Genomic DNA, 19795 nt, shown 5'->3' with positions numbered 1-19795 from the left:
TTAATTTTAGCTCATTTATATATATTTCGGAATTAAGTTGACGTCAATTATCACTGAACTAGTACACATTTTTTTGAAGGCCAACTGAAGCACGACTCCGGGTGCGGGATTTTCTCGATGTCTTGAAGACCCATTGGTGGCCTTCGGCTGTTTTTAACTCGTTAGTCGGGTTGTTTTCTCTTTGACACATTCCCCATTTCCATTCTCAATTTTACGTCGTGTTAAGTTGGAAATAACCAGGATATTCAAAGCATGGTCATATACATACACGTATCTATGATGAAAATAGAAAATATTCGCGGTCGGATCAAACCATTTTAAAAAAGGGGGTTCCAACACAAGATAAAGAAGAATTCCAATCATATGACCCCATCCAAAAGCATTGATTGTCAAAAATAGTTGGTTCCAACCCCCGTAACCCAACTGAATAAGATTTGAAAGACTCCGTTATATTGAGGTACTTATTCAAACTTTAATACTAAAACATATTACTCCGAAAAAAACAAATTATAATAAAAACATATTATCAATTCTTTTTATTTTGTCAAGTAAACATAATGGATGATACATGTTGTAGCTTTGTGAGTCGATTCTTAGCTTATTTTGTTACGTTGTCCTAACGTACAGTGGCAAATATTTCACTTAAATTCCGGATGAAATAGTGGTAATAACAAAATCTTACAATACTAAAATGTGTTCATCAAAATAGGGTAAGAATTTTGACAGCTACTGAACATTGGAGAAATATTATAAAGGGGCATACATTTTGAGAGTACAACAGGCCACATATATACGATCATTCAAAGTGTTGTTGTAATGGTTGCAACTCGCATAGTGCATGTAGTAATGTACCTACTCGATGTGACACGAGTCGTCGGTTCTAGCGTCCGTTTTCAACGAAACTTGGATGTCTATACTGCCTGCTCATCCATACTTATATCTCTGATCGCGGCATTTGGTTTTACTGCTAGATGGAAGGTTCGATGATGTTTTTCATTTTAGACATATACATAAAATTGAGAATGGAAATGGGGAATGTTTCAAAGAGACAACAACCCGACCAAATAAATATACATACATGTATGTACTATGAAGACGACGAAATCGAAGTCATAATAATTTATCAATAATAAAGCGGAAAGGGTGCTCTCAGAATTGTCAAATGGCGGTTTTCTTTTATCAAAGACCAATTAACAGATTTTTTTTTAATATTCGGGACAAATTGCATGACAAGCAAGTATCATCAACGATCTATCCTCTTTTTCTAATGGTGAAACAGACTCGAAATAAAAGATATAGTCATTTAAGCACTTGGGGTTAAAATCAAGATTTTTTAGCACACAACACTTTATATGCATTTTGGTTATCAAAATTATTGAAAAAGAACTTGACAAAACTATAATTAAATGTTTAGAATAGTTTAGTGGAAAATAAAATGGACCATAGACCAAATATCATGCGAGACAGGAATTATTTTTTTGCATGCTACGTAAACATCTCCAATGAAGATTATTAACATTTTGTTTCATATTTCATAAAATATGTCTCTCGCATTTTATTAAAACAACAGTTTTATAGATAGAAATATTTAAAACTGGGAGCTTATTGAATAACTGTGTTACACCTTGCATATTAGAGAAAAAAGAGAAAAAAGAAAAACTGCGAAAAGATACTGGAACAGAACTGAAATTAAATGTATCTATCTCTGATGTTTAGATTGTTCTTTTTTTAACAAAATATTTCTCATTCTCGAAAAATTAAGTTGGACACTCAGCAATGCAGTGCAGTAAGCAAAAGAAAGCAATTGAAAGATTGATACTTTCTTTGAACAATTTATTTCATAAACACAACTGTTATGAAGTCTTTACAGCAACAGGATGACTTATTATCTGGTTTGAATCGTTTTTTGTCAGAACCTTTTTAGAGCTTACTATTCGGTATGGATTTTCTGTATGGTGACTTATGGTTGCTTTCATCTGTCATTAACTCTTGTGGATAGTCGTCTCTTTTGCAATCATACCAAATCTTATTATTTCAGATTTATGTTATTCTCTGTATAATTAAACTATTAAACTATTCCTTCGGAATATATACAATTCCTTGTTTCAAACAGTTTTGATTCATTATTTGTAGGTACTTTTTTATTGAAAATTTAAAGAAAAAGCTGAAATATCTACACTACATTATTTATTGTTTTCTAAAATCTTTCATCGGCAACATTTAGTGCTGAATACCTACTTCTGGTTTATGGGAATTTGTAAAAGATCAATTTTTTTTTAGAAACATCATCATAAGTTATAATTTAACCCCCTCCCCCCCCCCCCCCAAAAAAAAAACTTCCAAAAAAAAACCCCATTGATGATGATTGAAGTTTTTTAACGAACTTGACTGGCTATACAGCCCTTACATGCACAAAATGTACATGTATCTACAGGTATGCTATGCGTATTCAAATTAATTTTAAGCGTCAAATTACGGTAATAGTAAAGGTTCAGTAACTGAAAAAGCAACTATCAGTGAATAAATCGACAACTTGTTCTGGTTTATGCTTTTGTTCACACAACACAGATCATGCATATATGAAAAAAAAGAAGATGTGGTATGATTACCAGTGAGATGATTCAGAGCTCCACAAGACACCAAATGACACAGAAATTAACAATTTTATATATATAACGGCTTTTCAACAGTGAGCAAAACCCATTACACATTGTAAGCAACCGGTGATTATTTTTCATGTTACTTCAATTCTTGTGGCTTTTTTCCTGCGACTTCATTTCCTAGGGACTTTGTGCTACTTTTTTCAATGACTTTTTATTCGTTAACCGTTCTCTTAACAGGTATCACGTTATCAGTACACTGTTATTGTCAGATTAGCTGAAAGCTAAAACATTTTGAATAAAAGAAATTAAAATACTGAATTATATTACTGTACATTTTGAACACCCAAAAAAAAAAATCTGTATATATTCATATATCTTTATCAGTCTCATTTGCTAAAAATAACAAAAATAAAAGATCCAATTTAAGATGATTGGCGGTAGAATAATTATCTGTTGAACAACTAAGTGTGAAATGTCTGTCAATTTCTCTAAAGATGTCCTGCAGAGTTCGCCCGCTGGTTATTTAAATTGATTCAAAAATGTACTCTAACCTCGAAAGCGTTGTCACCACTTTAATTATTACACAACTGTTGCAATAAAATGTTGTTATAGCCATGTTAAGTAATTTTAGCCTAACAGAAATATTTTATTTTAAATAGTCCACTAAACCCAAACACAATGCTGCATATACTTGTTTCATAATATGCATGATATTTACATGTATAATATGTAAATAAAAAACCACTTTCCTATAACAGTAAGATAACAGTAACTGAATTCAAAAAAATGTCTATCTTGTTTAATTTAACGAAATACAGACTTACATAAATATTGTCCCTATTTTTTAAGCAATCGTAGATACATTTTATATAGCATTTACTTCATTTAAAATTGAAAGAAAAATAAACAAACTACCACACTGCAATTTTGTACATTCGTTTTTTTTTTTGTAAATTAGTTAGACAACCATAGCTGAAACTCGGCGTATCCAATAAGCCATGTTTATAATACGTAACACTTTAAGATATAAATATTTTAAAACATCCTTTTCACCAAAATAAGGAACCAGTGAATACATTTAATCTCAATATGGAAGTAAAATATATAATATTTCCCTCGAGATATTTCCATGTCTCAACAGGTTTTAATGGCTATACCGTGAACCAAAAAGTTTTACAAATTTCACATCATTTTATTATAATAAACGGTCTATTCAGACATGAGCCAATCTTTAATTATAATCCCATTCTCATTTTAGACACGTTCTTAGATTTTTTTCTTTCACGTTCTTTATACTTTTGTGTTTTCGTGACATATACATTTGAGGATAGTGATAAACATTTTCAATGATAAATCGTATGGGAAGAGCTAGATAAGTTCATGAGAGAGAGACAAAAAACACAGTAAAGAGAAATCGAGTTTTTTTGTTTGTTCAAACTACTGAAATCTTTATCAGAAAAGTATACTGTAGTCTAAAGAATGTATTGAACAATGGACATACATTTGAGATTAGTTTTTTTTATAATTAGAAAAATAACACACATAATTTTGCAATAAGAATATAAAATTATTTTTTTTGCTAAACATATCTTCCGCAATTAACGAAAACCTCGGAAAAATGTATAAGAACCTATATGGAAGCAAGTATATAAGTTTATATGTGTTGTATTATTGTCATTTTATTTATTTTCTTTTGTTACATCTTTTGACATCAGACTCGGACTTCTCTTGAACTGAATTTTAATGTGCGTATTGTTATTCTTTTACTTTTCTACATTGGCTAGAGGTATAGGGGGAGGGTTGAGATCTCATAAACATGTTTAACCCCGCCGCAATTTTGCGCCTGTCCCAAGTCAGGAGCCTCTGGCCTTTGTTAGTCTTGTATGATTTTAATTTTTAGTTTCTTGTGTATAATTCGGAGTTTAGTATGACGTCCATTATCACTGTACTATTATGCATATTTTAGGGGCCAGCTGAAGGACACCTACGGGTGCGGGAATTCTCGCTACATTGAAGACCCATTGGTTGCCTTCGGCTGTTGTTTGCTCTATGGTCGGGTGGTTGTCGCTTTGACATATTCACCATTTCCTTTCTCAATTTTATTTCAAATAATTTTCGTAATATGTTTGCGTTATAATGTCAGGAGTTACCAGTGTTATTAATTGGCGACTGGTACATTGTGATCGTGTTATTTTTTTTTGTATTCAGTTACGAATCATGGGTTTGATCATAATTATTAATAAAAAAAATGACTGGTATGACTTTTTGTGGACTGTTATCCTGTGAACCTTTCGAAGTAGAAGTCATATTTATAACCCATTGACCTTTTTTCGCGTTGATTTACATATATATTTGCCACTGGACATCAAATATAAATCAATCATCATCTTTAACGGTGTTATCTGAACACCCAGAGACAAATATTAAATTGCTACATTGTACCTATTGACATGAATATGTGCAACAATCCCATAAAGATATACTGTGTAACGTTCCATGCAGACAGCAATCCAACAATTAACGTTAAAATAGAAATGTATACGACAAATTTGACCTATAGACATAGACAAGTGTCCACAGTTTATTATACATCCTTGACAATTCATTTTAAATTCAGCAGAAGCATACATTGTTCATGATATCGAAATGAACACCAATTCTTTGGCATGTAAACTTTTATTTTGTTTAGTATTAAACTATAAAAGTGTTAAGTATTATATTTTACAAAAGCTAGTGCTCCAAAAAGATTGTGTGCAGTCGATTTTTAGTCTGTAAACTGATTCTAATAAAAAAAATTTTTTTATTACAAATACTATATTTATCGCTTTTATTGTTTAACTAAATAATAATATTGTTACAGAAATGGCTTCATTTAAAATGAATAAACTATCATGGTCGTTGACGTTGTGGTGGTCGTCGGTTTTGTTGGTGAAGAAAATACATGTGATGATGTGATTATAAAATACGAAATTTGACTGTGAAACGAACCAAATTATATTTCGCTTTAGAATGATATAATCGTTCACACACGCTGTAAACGTTCTAAAACGAAATGATTAGCTTCACGCGTTTACCGAACAACACGCTTGATATCATTCTATGTCGTGTATAAACGGAATGGAACACGGAATGTAACACGGAATGAACTCAAACGAAATGAACGAAATGAATGAAATGAATGACACGCAAACGGAATGAACGAAACACGCAAACAGAACGAATGAAAAACGGAGCGAGAACGGAAAAACGGGAAACTTGAGTAGTTCAGTAGCTGTAGGAAAAACTCACTTTATGTATCAATATGATTGGGGACAGAGAATCTCCACCATTTATATAAGATCTATAAATGGTCTTTTTTTACATGTTGGAGATGACAAGTAAGGACTTTTATAACCCGTGCCTGAGAGAGATATGAAGATTTGTTCACCATGGATGATTTATATTCCACGAGGGCTCTGCTAAGGGAAATGGATGTTTTATTCCATTTATGCCTTTGCTTTGTTTACTATCTGAGTATAACATGTGAATGAACATACTTTTTTTCTTATCAGCTCCTTTATATAACTAAACAAGACATAACATGGTTGAAATTATCCCACGTGTTATTGAACAAATCTTATTATTCCATATTGGTATTATTTTAGTAGGTTTCTCTATATGAAGTGGATTTTGAATAAAAAAGCATATTCACATGAGAAAGTGATATTCACCGCTTTTACGTGCAACGTTAGGGTAAAATGTTTCGTGTAAAATAAGTTTTGGAATATGTTTGTCATTAAATACATTTTCTTTTCTTGGAATATGGAATAAACAATTACTGTCTTCTGTTTCGGTAAATATGGGGTTTAATTGACTTATGAAAAACTGATATTCACTTCGGCCATCGGCCTCAGTGGATATCAGTTTTTCAAAAGTCAATAAAACCGCATATTTACCTCATCAAAAGACAGTTATTGTATAATATTCCCCTCTCAGTATCATATTCCCTTCTGAAATGTCGGGACTAAATTATGCGACGTGACGCGTGGTTATTGTACATAACGTCTTCAACTTCTTGTTTTGTAAATAGACATAGCAAATATCATTATCTTGCACAAATTTATTTCAGACTTTAAAACAAAAAGACTAGTAAATTACTTTCTATCAGTACTGTTTATCAATGTATGTTTCATAGTTTATTAGTGAAAATTCAGCCGCAGAAGACAGGAGCATATTTATATACACAATATTAATCACAACATAGTTCATAATACAAACAGAATACATTTTTAAATTATACATCGTCGTGTTTAGTATTCACAACAAGCGGATGAGGAAAATAATGTATGCAAACTATTATTTGGTGTTCAGATAATAAACAAAGCATAGGCAGTGCCTGTGGAATAAAATATTGGCTTCGGGAGATATGAAGATTTCTTCACAATCGAAAAATCATATAGGTACGGTAAATTAATGTATATTATTCAATACATTCTAGCATTAATTTATTTGTTGGGGGTTACCAGACAGTGGTAGGATGCCCCTTGTGGTCGTACGTTATGCATCATAAAATTAACACGACAAACAAACAAAAAACATGTTATAACTAAACATTTTAATGATATCGAATTATTCCCAAATGGAGGATTTCTTCTCCCCAATGGATTCAACATATAATTCGGAGTAAATTCTTTAAAAGATCTGTGCAAACTATTTAAAACTGCAAACTATGGTTAAGATAAAAAAAAAAAATAAGCAAAAAAAGTATAAAATTTCGTTTTTGAGATTTAGTAAAACCGAATTGACACAAGGCCATATTATGCAATATTGACCAAATAACTGGTCATTAATGTACAATATCCATTGAAGACATAAAAAATAGGCTTTAAAACAATAATGTATTGTAAAGAATAAAGACAATATCAAAGCACCTATAATTTGTTTGAATGACAAGATAACTTATGACTTATATTTCATTGCATTTTGGATTTGTGAATACATTGATCGCAATGCTCTTCAACTTCGAACTTTATTTGTTTTTTTTTTATTATATTTGTGGATTCGAGCCTCATTGATGAGTCTTTTGTAGATGAAAAGCGCGTTTGACGTATATATACAATTTAGTCCTGGTATCTATGATGAGTTTGTTTATGTATTTATATTTTTGATCTTCAAAACATATATAACACATATATAAACTGTATAAGAAGTTCATAGTGAGAGCTTCTTATTATTTTTGAAAAAAAAGTTTGCCACCAAGTTATACTGTATCTATCATCTGATGATAAGATGTTATTCATATTCTTACCCTGACTTGATACAACAGTATTGACGCTAACATCCCGAAATTTAGCTTTTTCTAAAGCAGAATGTATGGCGCTACATTGTGCATTATACTGAGACATGATGTTGATAGTTATCTCATTTTTCTTCCCCTTTGTTGTGAAAACTTTCTCTTTATCATGAAGATGACGATATACTTTCATCTGAAATTGATCAAAAAGTAACAAATTATGTCCTAAATACATATGAACATTTTTAAACTTGAAAATACTATATTTGATCATATTTTTAAGTTTTATCATCGTTCAAGTCTTTAAGTCATCATAAGGAGATCATTATTTTCCTGTGATATAGAAATTTTTATGAGAGATATGAGCTCCTTTGGATTAACAAACAATTTAAACTATTTTCAATTCTTTACGTCTATCAATTTCCTCTACGACTTCTTGACCTTATAAAATTATTACCAAATGTTATCTGAATCCATATACATACGGGATACCAACGAATATTCGAGTATCGTGCGGTAGTACCGAGTACCAAATATCAATACGCTACTCTATTAATCGATTTCCTGCCTCAATATTGCTGTTTCGTAAAAAGCTCTTTATAAAAATTAATCAGTAATCACTGATCAATCTTACTAGTAAACAAATACGTTTTTATTTCGAATGCTTGTCCTTCATTGACACTTAAAATGAGTCCGAAAATACGAGGGCTATACCTTGGCTTATCCGACACATCGATACCGTCCGATTAAATATTTTCACCATCAATACTGCTATTTACAAGGTTGCAAAACTGAATGTCCACACGAATAGTTCACAAGAAAATGTTTCAACATAGAATACATTCATTCCATCATCTGCTGAATTTCAGTGAACTTAAATTATCATGCCTTTGAATACACTAAATGTGTTTTCTCAGCGATTACCAAATACTATTGTTTGACATTGTTTGTCCTCGTTATTATTTTCAAATAGGCGTTCGTTAAATTATATTGATTAGATTATTATTTTGTTTTTGATTTAACTGTTTATTGTTCACCGATCTTCAAAGTTAACAAAACATGAAGTTTTGTCAGAAATATCGGTCAACCTATTACTTGATACCCCTAAAATGATAATTTTAGTCGGTGCAAAGTTTTTGGTTACAATCTAAAAACTATCAAGAAAGAGAGATACTGAAATCATTGAAAAATTGACAGATTAATAATATCGTCAAGTAATTCAATATGTCCGAATTGTCAGCGGACTCTACCCTCAAATGACGTATTGTACGCCTTTAAGTGATTCTTCTCTCTAAAACTATAGCAGTTGCATATAGCAAAAATGATCAGAAAAGTAAGTTCTTCAAATAGTCACATATCTTATATGATGTTATATCGTCTGTCAACTAATTAAAGTAATACTGCATTTGATTATTAGTACTAAATAACTATATTTTGTTTTGAATTTCGTGTTTATCTTTTTATCTTGACCCATTCCTTAATATTGAAACCAGAAGACGACTTAGCTTTGTGGTGGCGCTGGTGTCAACATGGAAGAACCGGTCAACATCTTACGATATGCATTACAGTACCTCTGGACAATGCAGCTTTTTAAAATTCTAACTTCCTGTCTTGTATATTTTTAATCAATAATCATAAATCGGACCAAATTTGAGGTAGGGCCAACTTACCCAAGTATTTTTTTCACAGAAGGACAAGTTTAAATAAGTGCTATTTACAAATATTTTTTATGTAAAAAGGTATATTATGATATGCCTGGAAAATAGGTAATCTACCCCCCCCCCCCCCCCCTCCCAAAAAAAAAGGAGAAAGAATGAAAGTCTAAATCAAATAAGCGGAATTATTTTTTTTTTCTTTTTTTGGGGGTTGAAATATTAAATTGTTATGTTACTTTCACATTTTTTTGGGTGCTTGTTTAATTGCTTGAGTCACACTGAAGTCGGTGCTTGTACACAAACATATACACGATAATTGATAGTAGCCCAAAATGTGTTAAACACATAACAAAAAAGGCCATGACGGAAAAATTCCCAACAATAACAATATTTTTTCGTAGTCTTGACAAGAATGATTAAGAAATGGTATTATATGTAACACATGCAGACAGTAATTGTATCGCCAATTCACCAATTGTGTAGATACTAGTACTGAAATTTTTACATTGTACCAACATCCACACACCGGTACCTAAGTCTTCAGAACACCACAGAACAAATCAATTATATTGAATTTGTAGCATTTGAACTGGTACACGTTTCTCGCTAAAATAGCCTACTTTGAGGGTTTTCAAAAATCATTCTGACACTCGACACCCGTTATATATCTAGTTCGAGGTTGAAGTCGGAAGAAACAGTGGGAACTTTGAACTAGATAACTGCGAGGACTCTCAGATCTGTTTTTAGCGTTTAATTTTTCATTTGGACATACAAGTACTTGGCCACGTCCACTCTATGTTTTGTTAGATGTATTTCTATGTGTATGCAACTCATGAGTTAAGCCTTTTCCGACACAGTTTTATAGTTTGTTCTTATGTTGTACTGTTACACCACTGTCCCATGTTAAGGAGAGAGTTCGGCTTCCATGAACATATTTAATCCCGCCACATGATGTGTGTACCTGTCCCAAATCAGGACCCTGTAATTTAGTGGTTGTCGTTTGTTGTTGTGTTACTTATTTCTTTTAAGATAATTGTTTTAGGCCGCTAATGTTTTGGTTTGAACATTTGTCATTTAGAGGTCTTTTACTGGATGTCTCTTTGTTACGGGCTGTGCTATTGGTGAAGCCGTACACTGACATATCATTATTTAATTTTTGCGTCATGTGGTCTCTTGTGTAGAGTTGTTACATTGACATTAATACCACATCTTCTTTTTATATTGTATTTTTGCTTTCGGTTCCACTTCTTGGAAATTAGAGACGTGTCTGTATATTTATAAATCTTTTAATTAAAAAGCATGGTTATATAACGCACACTCCTTAAGTAGAACAACATAATTTCCCATAAAAACTCAATGTAATTGTATTTTCACATCAATCAATATATAAAAGTACCACATTTAAAATATTAAATCAACAACCCGATGCACACACATTACCTTCAATAAGGATAAAGTAAAGCAGTCTCCAGCTTTTTAGAAAGCTCAAACTTGAAATGTTCTTAATTGTTCGCATCAAAAAGACCAAACACTGCAAATCCAGGCTATTTCAAATTACAGTCACCTGGCGATATAGCTAATAAAATTAACGGTACCAATTTTCTTGCACCAGACGCGCATTTCGACAATACATGTCTCTTCAGTGATGCTTGTGGCCAAAATATTTGAAATCCAAAGCTTATATAAAAAAATTAAGAGCTATAATCCAAAAGGTCCAAAAAGTATAGCCAAATCCGTGAAATCGGAGCTTTGCATGAGGGAGATACATTCCTCAATCTATATTAAATTCTAATATTTTGTAACAGCATATTTTAATAACTCAAAAAATCCGTATTACTGGGCTGGTGATACCCTCGGGGACTAATAGTCCAACACCAGAGGCATCGACCCAGTGGTAGTAATAAAATTAACGGTACCAGATATCCTACCTTAACCCGATTTACTACATCGTAAAACGCCAACGGATCGAGTCGGTAGTCGAACACTCGACTCTTAAAAATCATGGGCCAGGTAAAATAAATCAGAACAGAGGTTAACGGATTCGTTTAATATTGTTATAAGACATTTAATCGGGAGCAATTTAGCAGTAACGGACACAGTGCTGTTGACACGGCACCGATGATAACAATCAACAATTTTAATATACAAGATGACATAGAAAATTCCGAAACAGCCGTTACGTTGTTTGGGCGCGCAACTAGTTACTATTTGCAATATCACAAGGGACATACTCCTGAATACAAGTATTGATGGGTTTCGAAAATAGGATAAGAGAAAGGAATATCTAAATAACTATGTCATCCTTGCTTATTAGCCATGCTTACTTGTTTTATTGAGAAATATTTGGACAGAGAATTAAAGAGAGGGACGAAAGATACCAAAGGGACAGTCAAACTCATAAATCATAAATCTAAAACAAACTGACAACGCCATGGCTAATAAACAGCTGCGCCATGAGCGCATGATACGCCCGACGTCTTGTGTGGAAGTTTTATGCAATAGTTATAAATAGTTTCTGAGAAAGTTTTAAGCAATAACCATATATTGTTTTTGAGACACGCCGGGACATGTGAAACCCCCAACCCTGTTTTTTTTTTTTACAAAAAACTAAATATCACTAATATAAAATTTTGAATCAAAACCAAAAAGATACAGATCTTTAGATTAATATAACAAAAAAGTGTGTAAAGTTTTAAGCAATAATCATAAATTATTTTTGAGATACGGCGCGACATGTAAAAAAAACCTCCCCTGTTTAACAAAATACTCAATAACTCCAAAATAAAGTTTTAAATCATCACCAAAAAGTATACAGATCTTAAGATTAATATAACAAAGAAGTGTGTAAAGTGTTTAGCAATGATCATAAATTGTTTTTGAGATACGGCACAACATGTACCCCCCCTTTTTTTTTTTACAAAATACTCAATAACTCAAAAATGAAATTTTGAATGATCACCAAAAAGTATACAGATCTTTAGATTAATATAACAAAGACATGTGTAAAGTTTTAAGCAATAATCATAAATTGTTTTTGAGATATGGTACGACACGTATAAAAACCCTCCCCCTTTTTTTACAAAATACTTAATAACTCAAAAAATAAATTTTGAATCATCACCAAAAAGTATACAGATATTAAGATTAATATAACTAAGAAGTATTTAATGTTTTAAGCCATAGTCAAGAATCGTTTTTGAGATACGGTGCGACATGTGAAAAAACACACCCCTGTTTTAGTTACAAAGTGCCGTAACTCAAAAAGTTTTAATCTTATTTTCACAAAAAAAGTATACAAATCATTTGACCATCATAAGCAAAAACTATGTTAAGTTTCATGAAATTTTGATAAGGCGTTCACAAGTTACGGCGCGACATGTTTACGCCGGACAGACGGACGGACGGACAGACGGACAGACAGACAGACGGACGGACGGACAGTCGGACGAACAGACGGACGGACACCGGACATTTGTATACCATAATACGTCCCGTCAAAATTTTGACGGGCGTATAAAAATGAAAAAGACAAACAGACAAACAATAGTACACATGACACAACACAGAAAACCAAAGAATAAACAACATTGTCATTGACTTTCTAGTCAATCACAATGCACTCCTTGGTGAATAAACACACTAGATTTGCGTCGAATCAGATATTGTTGAGCAGAGCGGCTCTTCTCGTTATACCGTAACACGGGCAAAATAGAATGACCCTCGTGGTACAACATCTACATTTAGTCAGCAGGATGCAGAAGACTTGATAATTTGCAAGGCACAGTAGTGTACGCACAACTCCACCAAGGCAACACGAGCGATTATGATATCTGGCATTTGGAGCATAAATATCAATATACCAACTTAATGTATAAGGCAGACTCATCTACAAACGTTGGTTAGAGCAGAAAGCTGAAATTCCCAAATGGTTTGGGCATTTCTAGTGGTGTCAAGTAGTGTAGCCATCCGTGTTATATTATTATGGAATGAAAAGGACCTAATACTGCATAATGATAAATAAAAGCGTTCCAACGACAGAAATATCAAGATCACAAGACTTTGGAATGCCTTATTTCAAGCTGAAGGTAATATAGACGACAGCTGGGATGGATGAGTTTGATGATACAATACCTTGTAGAGTTAACTAAATGGCATGTTTGAATCAAATAAAGTCACTATTGAAATCGTTGTTTTACCTCAGTTGTAAGGTGCACGAACACATATCAAAACCCTTATAACACAAAAAAAGAAACAGGTGCTCCAGTCAGACACATTGAATGCTCCCGATGCAGCTAAAAATTATTGGCTATCAAGTTTAGATCAGTGGGAATATTTATGTTTCACTGAAGGTCATTTTGGCGATACTGCAGTTGAAGCCATTGGCACAGATGTAAGGATAAGGTACTCGGCCTGTCTGCCATCTGAGCACACATCTAGATATTGGAGACCAACAAGGTGTCCAACAAGATACCAAATATAGTTGTTATCTTGTGTTAATTTTTCGAGGTTACATATGTTTATACCTTTTATTTGTTCTTAATTTGTATAAAATGTGTCTTTTTTATATATCATCTAAATATTTATCGTGCTAGGACGGTATAGGACTCGCGAACAGAGGAAGCATTATCACACAGTGAATGGCCTTATACAAGGTCAGGCTGTACAGTATTGGATGTGGTTGATTTGATTGGACTTGACAAAGAAAGTCGAGATGATAAAGTTGGTACAAGAGACCGTGAGATAGCTGCTTGTGTGTAGCTCCTGTAGCCATAGGTACTGTTTAGACCTACATTAGTGTATCAAGGTGGACAAATTAGGACCAAGCAGAAGAAGTAGAGCGGTTATGCTCTTCCTTGCAGTTTTCAATATGTGGGATGGTACCAGGGGAAAAGACACGGCTTCATCACCTTTAGAAACACCTATCATTGTTTTGGTAACAAATTGAAGCAGTTCCGTACTTCCTAAGGCTTAACAATATATAGTTCTGGCAGTCTCTAAGTAGCTTGACCAACTGGTAAATCTGAAGAGCCTATTACGCAGAGTTGGTCCAGCTCACCAACAGTCTATGTTGTCCTGTAATAAATTTATTAACAACAAGGGTGCTTATATTTTGGACACTATCTGATCCATTGTTTTTTATAGCCATTTTCATTCATATTTAGAAATCAAGAGACTACCTTTAAACACCTTTGTGCATATACACTCACGAATCGCTTAGGCGGAAGGCATTCACACATTATACAATAGAATTGCAATTATGTCTTTCCTGTTCAGTACAAATTGGAGCCACACAGACGTGTATTTTACATTTTGTACCTCCCAATATTGCTGCAAGGGGAAGGGCGCAGTAAAAAACAACTGTTCGTAGCAGTTGGCAAACTGAAGCTAGACTTCACAAAACTGTTTCTAAGCTATATCGCACCCAAGACTCCTGTCAGCTGCGAATGGAAGTATGTGAGAAAAATGTCTTGCTGAAAATACTTTAGATAGCACAACATAGACAGTTGACTGTCATCTTTTACTGTCGGGATAGAGGTAACGGTGAAGGTGCAGCCTTTGTATTGACCATCATTCGCAGTGGTTTTACCGAGTTAAATTTCAACAACCATTCGTTTTATGAGAGGGAACATTGAACAGCCTTCCTCATATTGTGTTCTGGATAATTGTAAAGATTTTAAAAGATACGACGACAAAGAGCGATGCAATCTGAAATTATTCCTCAAGTCGGATGCACCGTTCCTCTCGCCAAAGCCATGCATGTTGTGAATGACTGTGGAATCTAATAGAAGTAGATTTTGCAGTTAGTCAACCATGCTATTATAATTTACGAAATCCCATATCTACGATAGAAGCAAGGTAAATGAGGCCCTATGCCCTGCTAGCAAGTTTTCACTAGCATATGATGGACTGTTTGCCATTAGCAGGAAAGTACCGATATTTGTACATGATTACGTGGTACTTTTCTCTTGGATTATACCAGATGCTTCGATTTGAACTAGCGATTAATTCACGGCAGAATTATATCCATGTAACCAATGTAGTGGCGCTGGTTTTCAGATCGTTAAACCATTCCACATCTGAGAATATGCTTTACAGAACATGATGACGAGTGACGACACGAGGACTATCTTCTATTTCTGTTGCATCACATTGAACACGTGTTTCTGCTGTCTACTAGATAATTGATTATATTCATCAGACATCATCAGGTTAAAACAGGTATTCTGGCAAATACATACATTTGACTTACTTTTGTACCATATTGAGCCGATAGCTTCAAATTCTATGGCAATTGTGATAATTGCAACACTCTAATCTTTAATATTTTATTAGCAGTAACATACCTATACCATCTGCATTTACAAACCTCTATTGAAACATTGCACTCGGGCATTTTTCATTTAGACCTAAGTGTATGTTTGCTAGACGGCTGTTGCAAGTATAACGGTCGCGATTCTTTTGTGAATAATATTTATCCCGCAGTTATTGTTCTTCTTCATTGTGTTTCTTCCTTTACGATATATAAATTTTGAACACAGTAAGAGTAATGTTGCCACATTTGAAAATTTATATAGTTGTATTGCTGATGATGTTTTGAAAGTACAAAATGCGTTTACTTACAACTTGGGCAACCTCAGCTGTATTAATTCGTGACATTTCATTTCCTTCTTCTAAACTGACAGGCAATGTTTCCTCTACTCCTTCAACATGACAAAATACTGTCCTTATATTTTCAGACAACCAAACTTGTAAAGGCTTTTCCTCAACATACGATTTTGATTCTACGTCTGTTTTTAAGTAACTCTGTTCATAGAATCGTCTGGCTGGAAATTCTAAGATGCTTGGATGCTATTGAATAAACGAAAATGCTAATTTATTGTTCTATATTTTAATGATTTGTAATTGGGCATAACTGCAGGGACATTACCATTAGAAATACCATCTTTTGTAGTAAAGTTGTGAACTATTAAATACCTAACTGCATTTTATCTATAATACAATAGCAAGAAACGGAAATAATAATTATATAACTGTTACAATTATCTTCACACATACAATTATCATAGCATTAAACAAGAATGTGTCCATAGTAAACGGATGCCCAACTCGCACTATCATTTTTCAAGTTCAGTGGACCGTGAAGTTGGAGTCAAAACTTTAATTTGGAATTTAAATTGGAAAAGTCATATCATATGGAACATGTGTACTTATTTTCAAGTTGATGTGACTCTAACTTCTTCAAAAACTACCTTGACCGACCAGAAACTTTAACCAAAACTTTAACCTGAACTTAACACTATCTTTTTAATGTTCAGTTTTGGGGTCAAAACTTTAATTTGGAATTAACATTTAATTTAGAAAGATCATATCATATGCAACATGTGTACTAAGTGTCAATTTAATTATACTTCCATTTATCAAAAGCTACCTGGACCAAAACGTTTAACCTGAAGCAGAACGAACATACAAACGAAAGAGCGGACGCACGAAAGGATGAACAGACCAGAAAACATAATGCCCATTTACTATCGTAGGTGGGCGTGAAAACAGTAAAAGCCTGATATGGCATATATCTGTACTCGACTGTACTTATTTTTACTTGACCAGTCTGAATTTTACTCGACATTACTCGTCCCAGTCATAACCTCTCAAAAACTGTTAAAGTAAATTTATTTTTAACTGACGTGACTTCAGCCACCATAAAATAAAGATATATATATAATATAAAAACTGATAGCTACATCCTTGCATGATTTATCAAATAGAGATAGTTAGATAAAATTATCTTATAGATTATTAATTAATAATTCAAAAGTTTAGAGTTTTGTTAAACAATCCTTTCTTTTACCTATAAACCACAAATATACTGAGTATGAGTAAAGATTATAAAGGTGCTTCTTGTGTATCATTTGTTATTTTTATTAACTCAATGTTCCGAAATAAAAATTAAAAAAAATACTAAGGGTGTATGGTTACATACAATAGTTATATAATTATCTTTTTAATGAGGTATCTACAGCAAACGAAATCACTGAAATTGTTTAACCTTATATTAGAAGTAAATCTATTATACTTTTGGATATATTAACTCGTCTACACATCAACCCAACAATGTTAGATCTCTAAATTTGTTTTCGCAAATTTTTGGTTCTTCCCTATATATATATATATATATATATATATATATATATATATATATATATATATATATATATATATATATATATATATATATATAACTCGTCTAAACATCAACCCAACAATGTTAGATCTGTAAATTTGCTTTCGCAAATTTTTGGTTCTTCCCTCGCCGGGATTCGAACCCATGCTACTGTGATATCGTGACACCAAATCGCCTGCACTGCAGCCGTCCCGCAAGACCACACGACCACCTGGGCTCTCAAAAAAAGAGCTGTCGGTGGGCATGTGTTACCTTTCCACGTCAGTTTTAATCTAGCGGCGTACTACAGCACATGATATATAAGGCATGCAGATGTTATTGTTACAGATCAGCTAAATTATCTATAGTAAAGGATCCTACAAATTTATGTAAGATACAGTCACAGAAAATTATATATATATTCTCCGGCGAGAAGGAGAAGAGAAAACGTTTGGATCCACCAACTCCACACTTTAGAACCTGATGGTCTTAACGAAAAAGACGAGAAAAGATACAGGAAAGATAAAGAATAATTTAAAAACTAAGCATCGTCCTTTTTATCCCGTAATATCGGCCAATGGGCGTTGCTAATTTCAACTTCCAATTATGTATTTTTAAGGCAGCTAAATCCAAGAGCAACATATACATGGAGCTGCAAATTTTTTTTTTATTTTTAAGGCAGCTCAATCCAAATTCAACATAGACATTGAGCTGCAAAATTTTCTTATTTTCACAAGGCAGCTAAGTTCAACATATACATTGAGCTGCAAAAGTTTCTTATCATCTACATCCGATTTCACCTGGATAGATGCACGCTTGATAAAGCTAGTTAGTCTAGCGAAATATTGCGTTTATTTTCATCATTTTGTAAATATTTTAAACATTCTTATATTTACATATTTAAAAATAGCGTGTTAAAATTACATTGTTAGGCAATCAGAATAGGATAAGATCAGGGAGTTTTAAATAATAAATACCGTTCATTCAAACTTGCAACATCCTGTTTAACTTACATCGCAAGGCCTTTTCAGTTCTCTAGACAAGTAATACTCGATCGAGTTTAAAAAGGGCTATCTTTTTACCTGTAGAACACATACATGCACTGAAGTAAATAAACCTTATCAAAGTGCTTCTTATATGCCATGTCTTAAATTTTGACCAAAAATGTATAAAATTCATTAAAATAATTTTTTACTGTAACTCCATTTCCATTTTCAAAAGGTTATCAATGATTGCTAAAGAAGTTCTATCCGGATTACATTAATTTTTTTGTTTAACAAAATAAAAGAGTATTTTGTTACAATTTATTAGGCTGTTTTATATATGTTTTGATAAAACTCAACTGACACAACAAATCTATACTATGCTCAAGGTAAGAGCGAACATTGTCCAGTAACCATCAAATTTATTTGAAATATCCCAAAAAAAATTAAGTAGCATTTAAAGTATAAGTCACAATTAAGTTTTAAAATTATTTTATCAGCTTGTTTAATTTTTATTTTAAACGTGATTTTTATATATATATATATGTAAGTGTTGATAAATATGGAGTTGAAGTTATATTTTGTTCATTGTGAATTTTTGTTTCAATGTTATATTAAATAAATGTTCATGTTATGTTGTTAAAATTTCTAGCCACGGGAAAAAGCTGTTGTTAGCAGTTCCTAAATTGATGAAATACAATAGATAGATAGATTCAATTGTTTGTGTCGACGATGGTTAAAACGTAGTCGAATATGTTTCATACTAGGTCGAGTATTGTTCAGAATAGGTTGAGCATGGTTCAGACGCGTACATGTATAAAATGGTTCTGTACTGGTTCAGTAAGGGTCCAGTACAAGTTCAGACTGTTAAGTATGGTTCAGACTACAGTCGAGTAATATCAAGTAAATTTCAGACCTATTCATACTAGACGAGTAAACATCAGTACAATCTATTAAACATATTGGCCATTTTAGACTTTTACTGGTATGCACTGTAGTCTTATCTAGATGAAATAACTAAGATCGACCGTAAGCCTACAACGAATTCTAGAAATATCAAAATTATTTAAAAACTAAATATCTTTTATCAACCTATTCACATATTGTATTGAAGCAAGGAC

General features: G+C 32.8%; 1 protein-coding gene across 1 annotated transcript in view; it reads right to left on the bottom strand.

Moving 5' to 3' along the window:
• The window catches only part of LOC139492611 (3'-5' exoribonuclease HELZ2-like), an 88424-nt gene that overhangs the window by 3803 nt on the left and 64826 nt on the right, over window positions 1-19795 (bottom strand). The window contains exons 18-19 of the mRNA XM_071280760.1: window positions 16152-16379; window positions 7891-8068 (exon numbers count right to left, since the gene is read on the bottom strand). Coding sequence (XP_071136861.1) covers window positions 7891-8068; window positions 16152-16379 — 406 coding nt within the window. The remainder of the gene's footprint in view (window positions 1-7890; window positions 8069-16151; window positions 16380-19795) is intronic.

This window comes from Mytilus edulis, chromosome 10 (assembly GCF_963676685.1).
Source record: "Mytilus edulis chromosome 10, xbMytEdul2.2, whole genome shotgun sequence".
Classification (NCBI taxonomy): Eukaryota; Metazoa; Mollusca; class Bivalvia; order Mytilida; family Mytilidae; genus Mytilus; species Mytilus edulis.
This window is presented reverse-complemented; position numbering and strand designations above follow the sequence as displayed.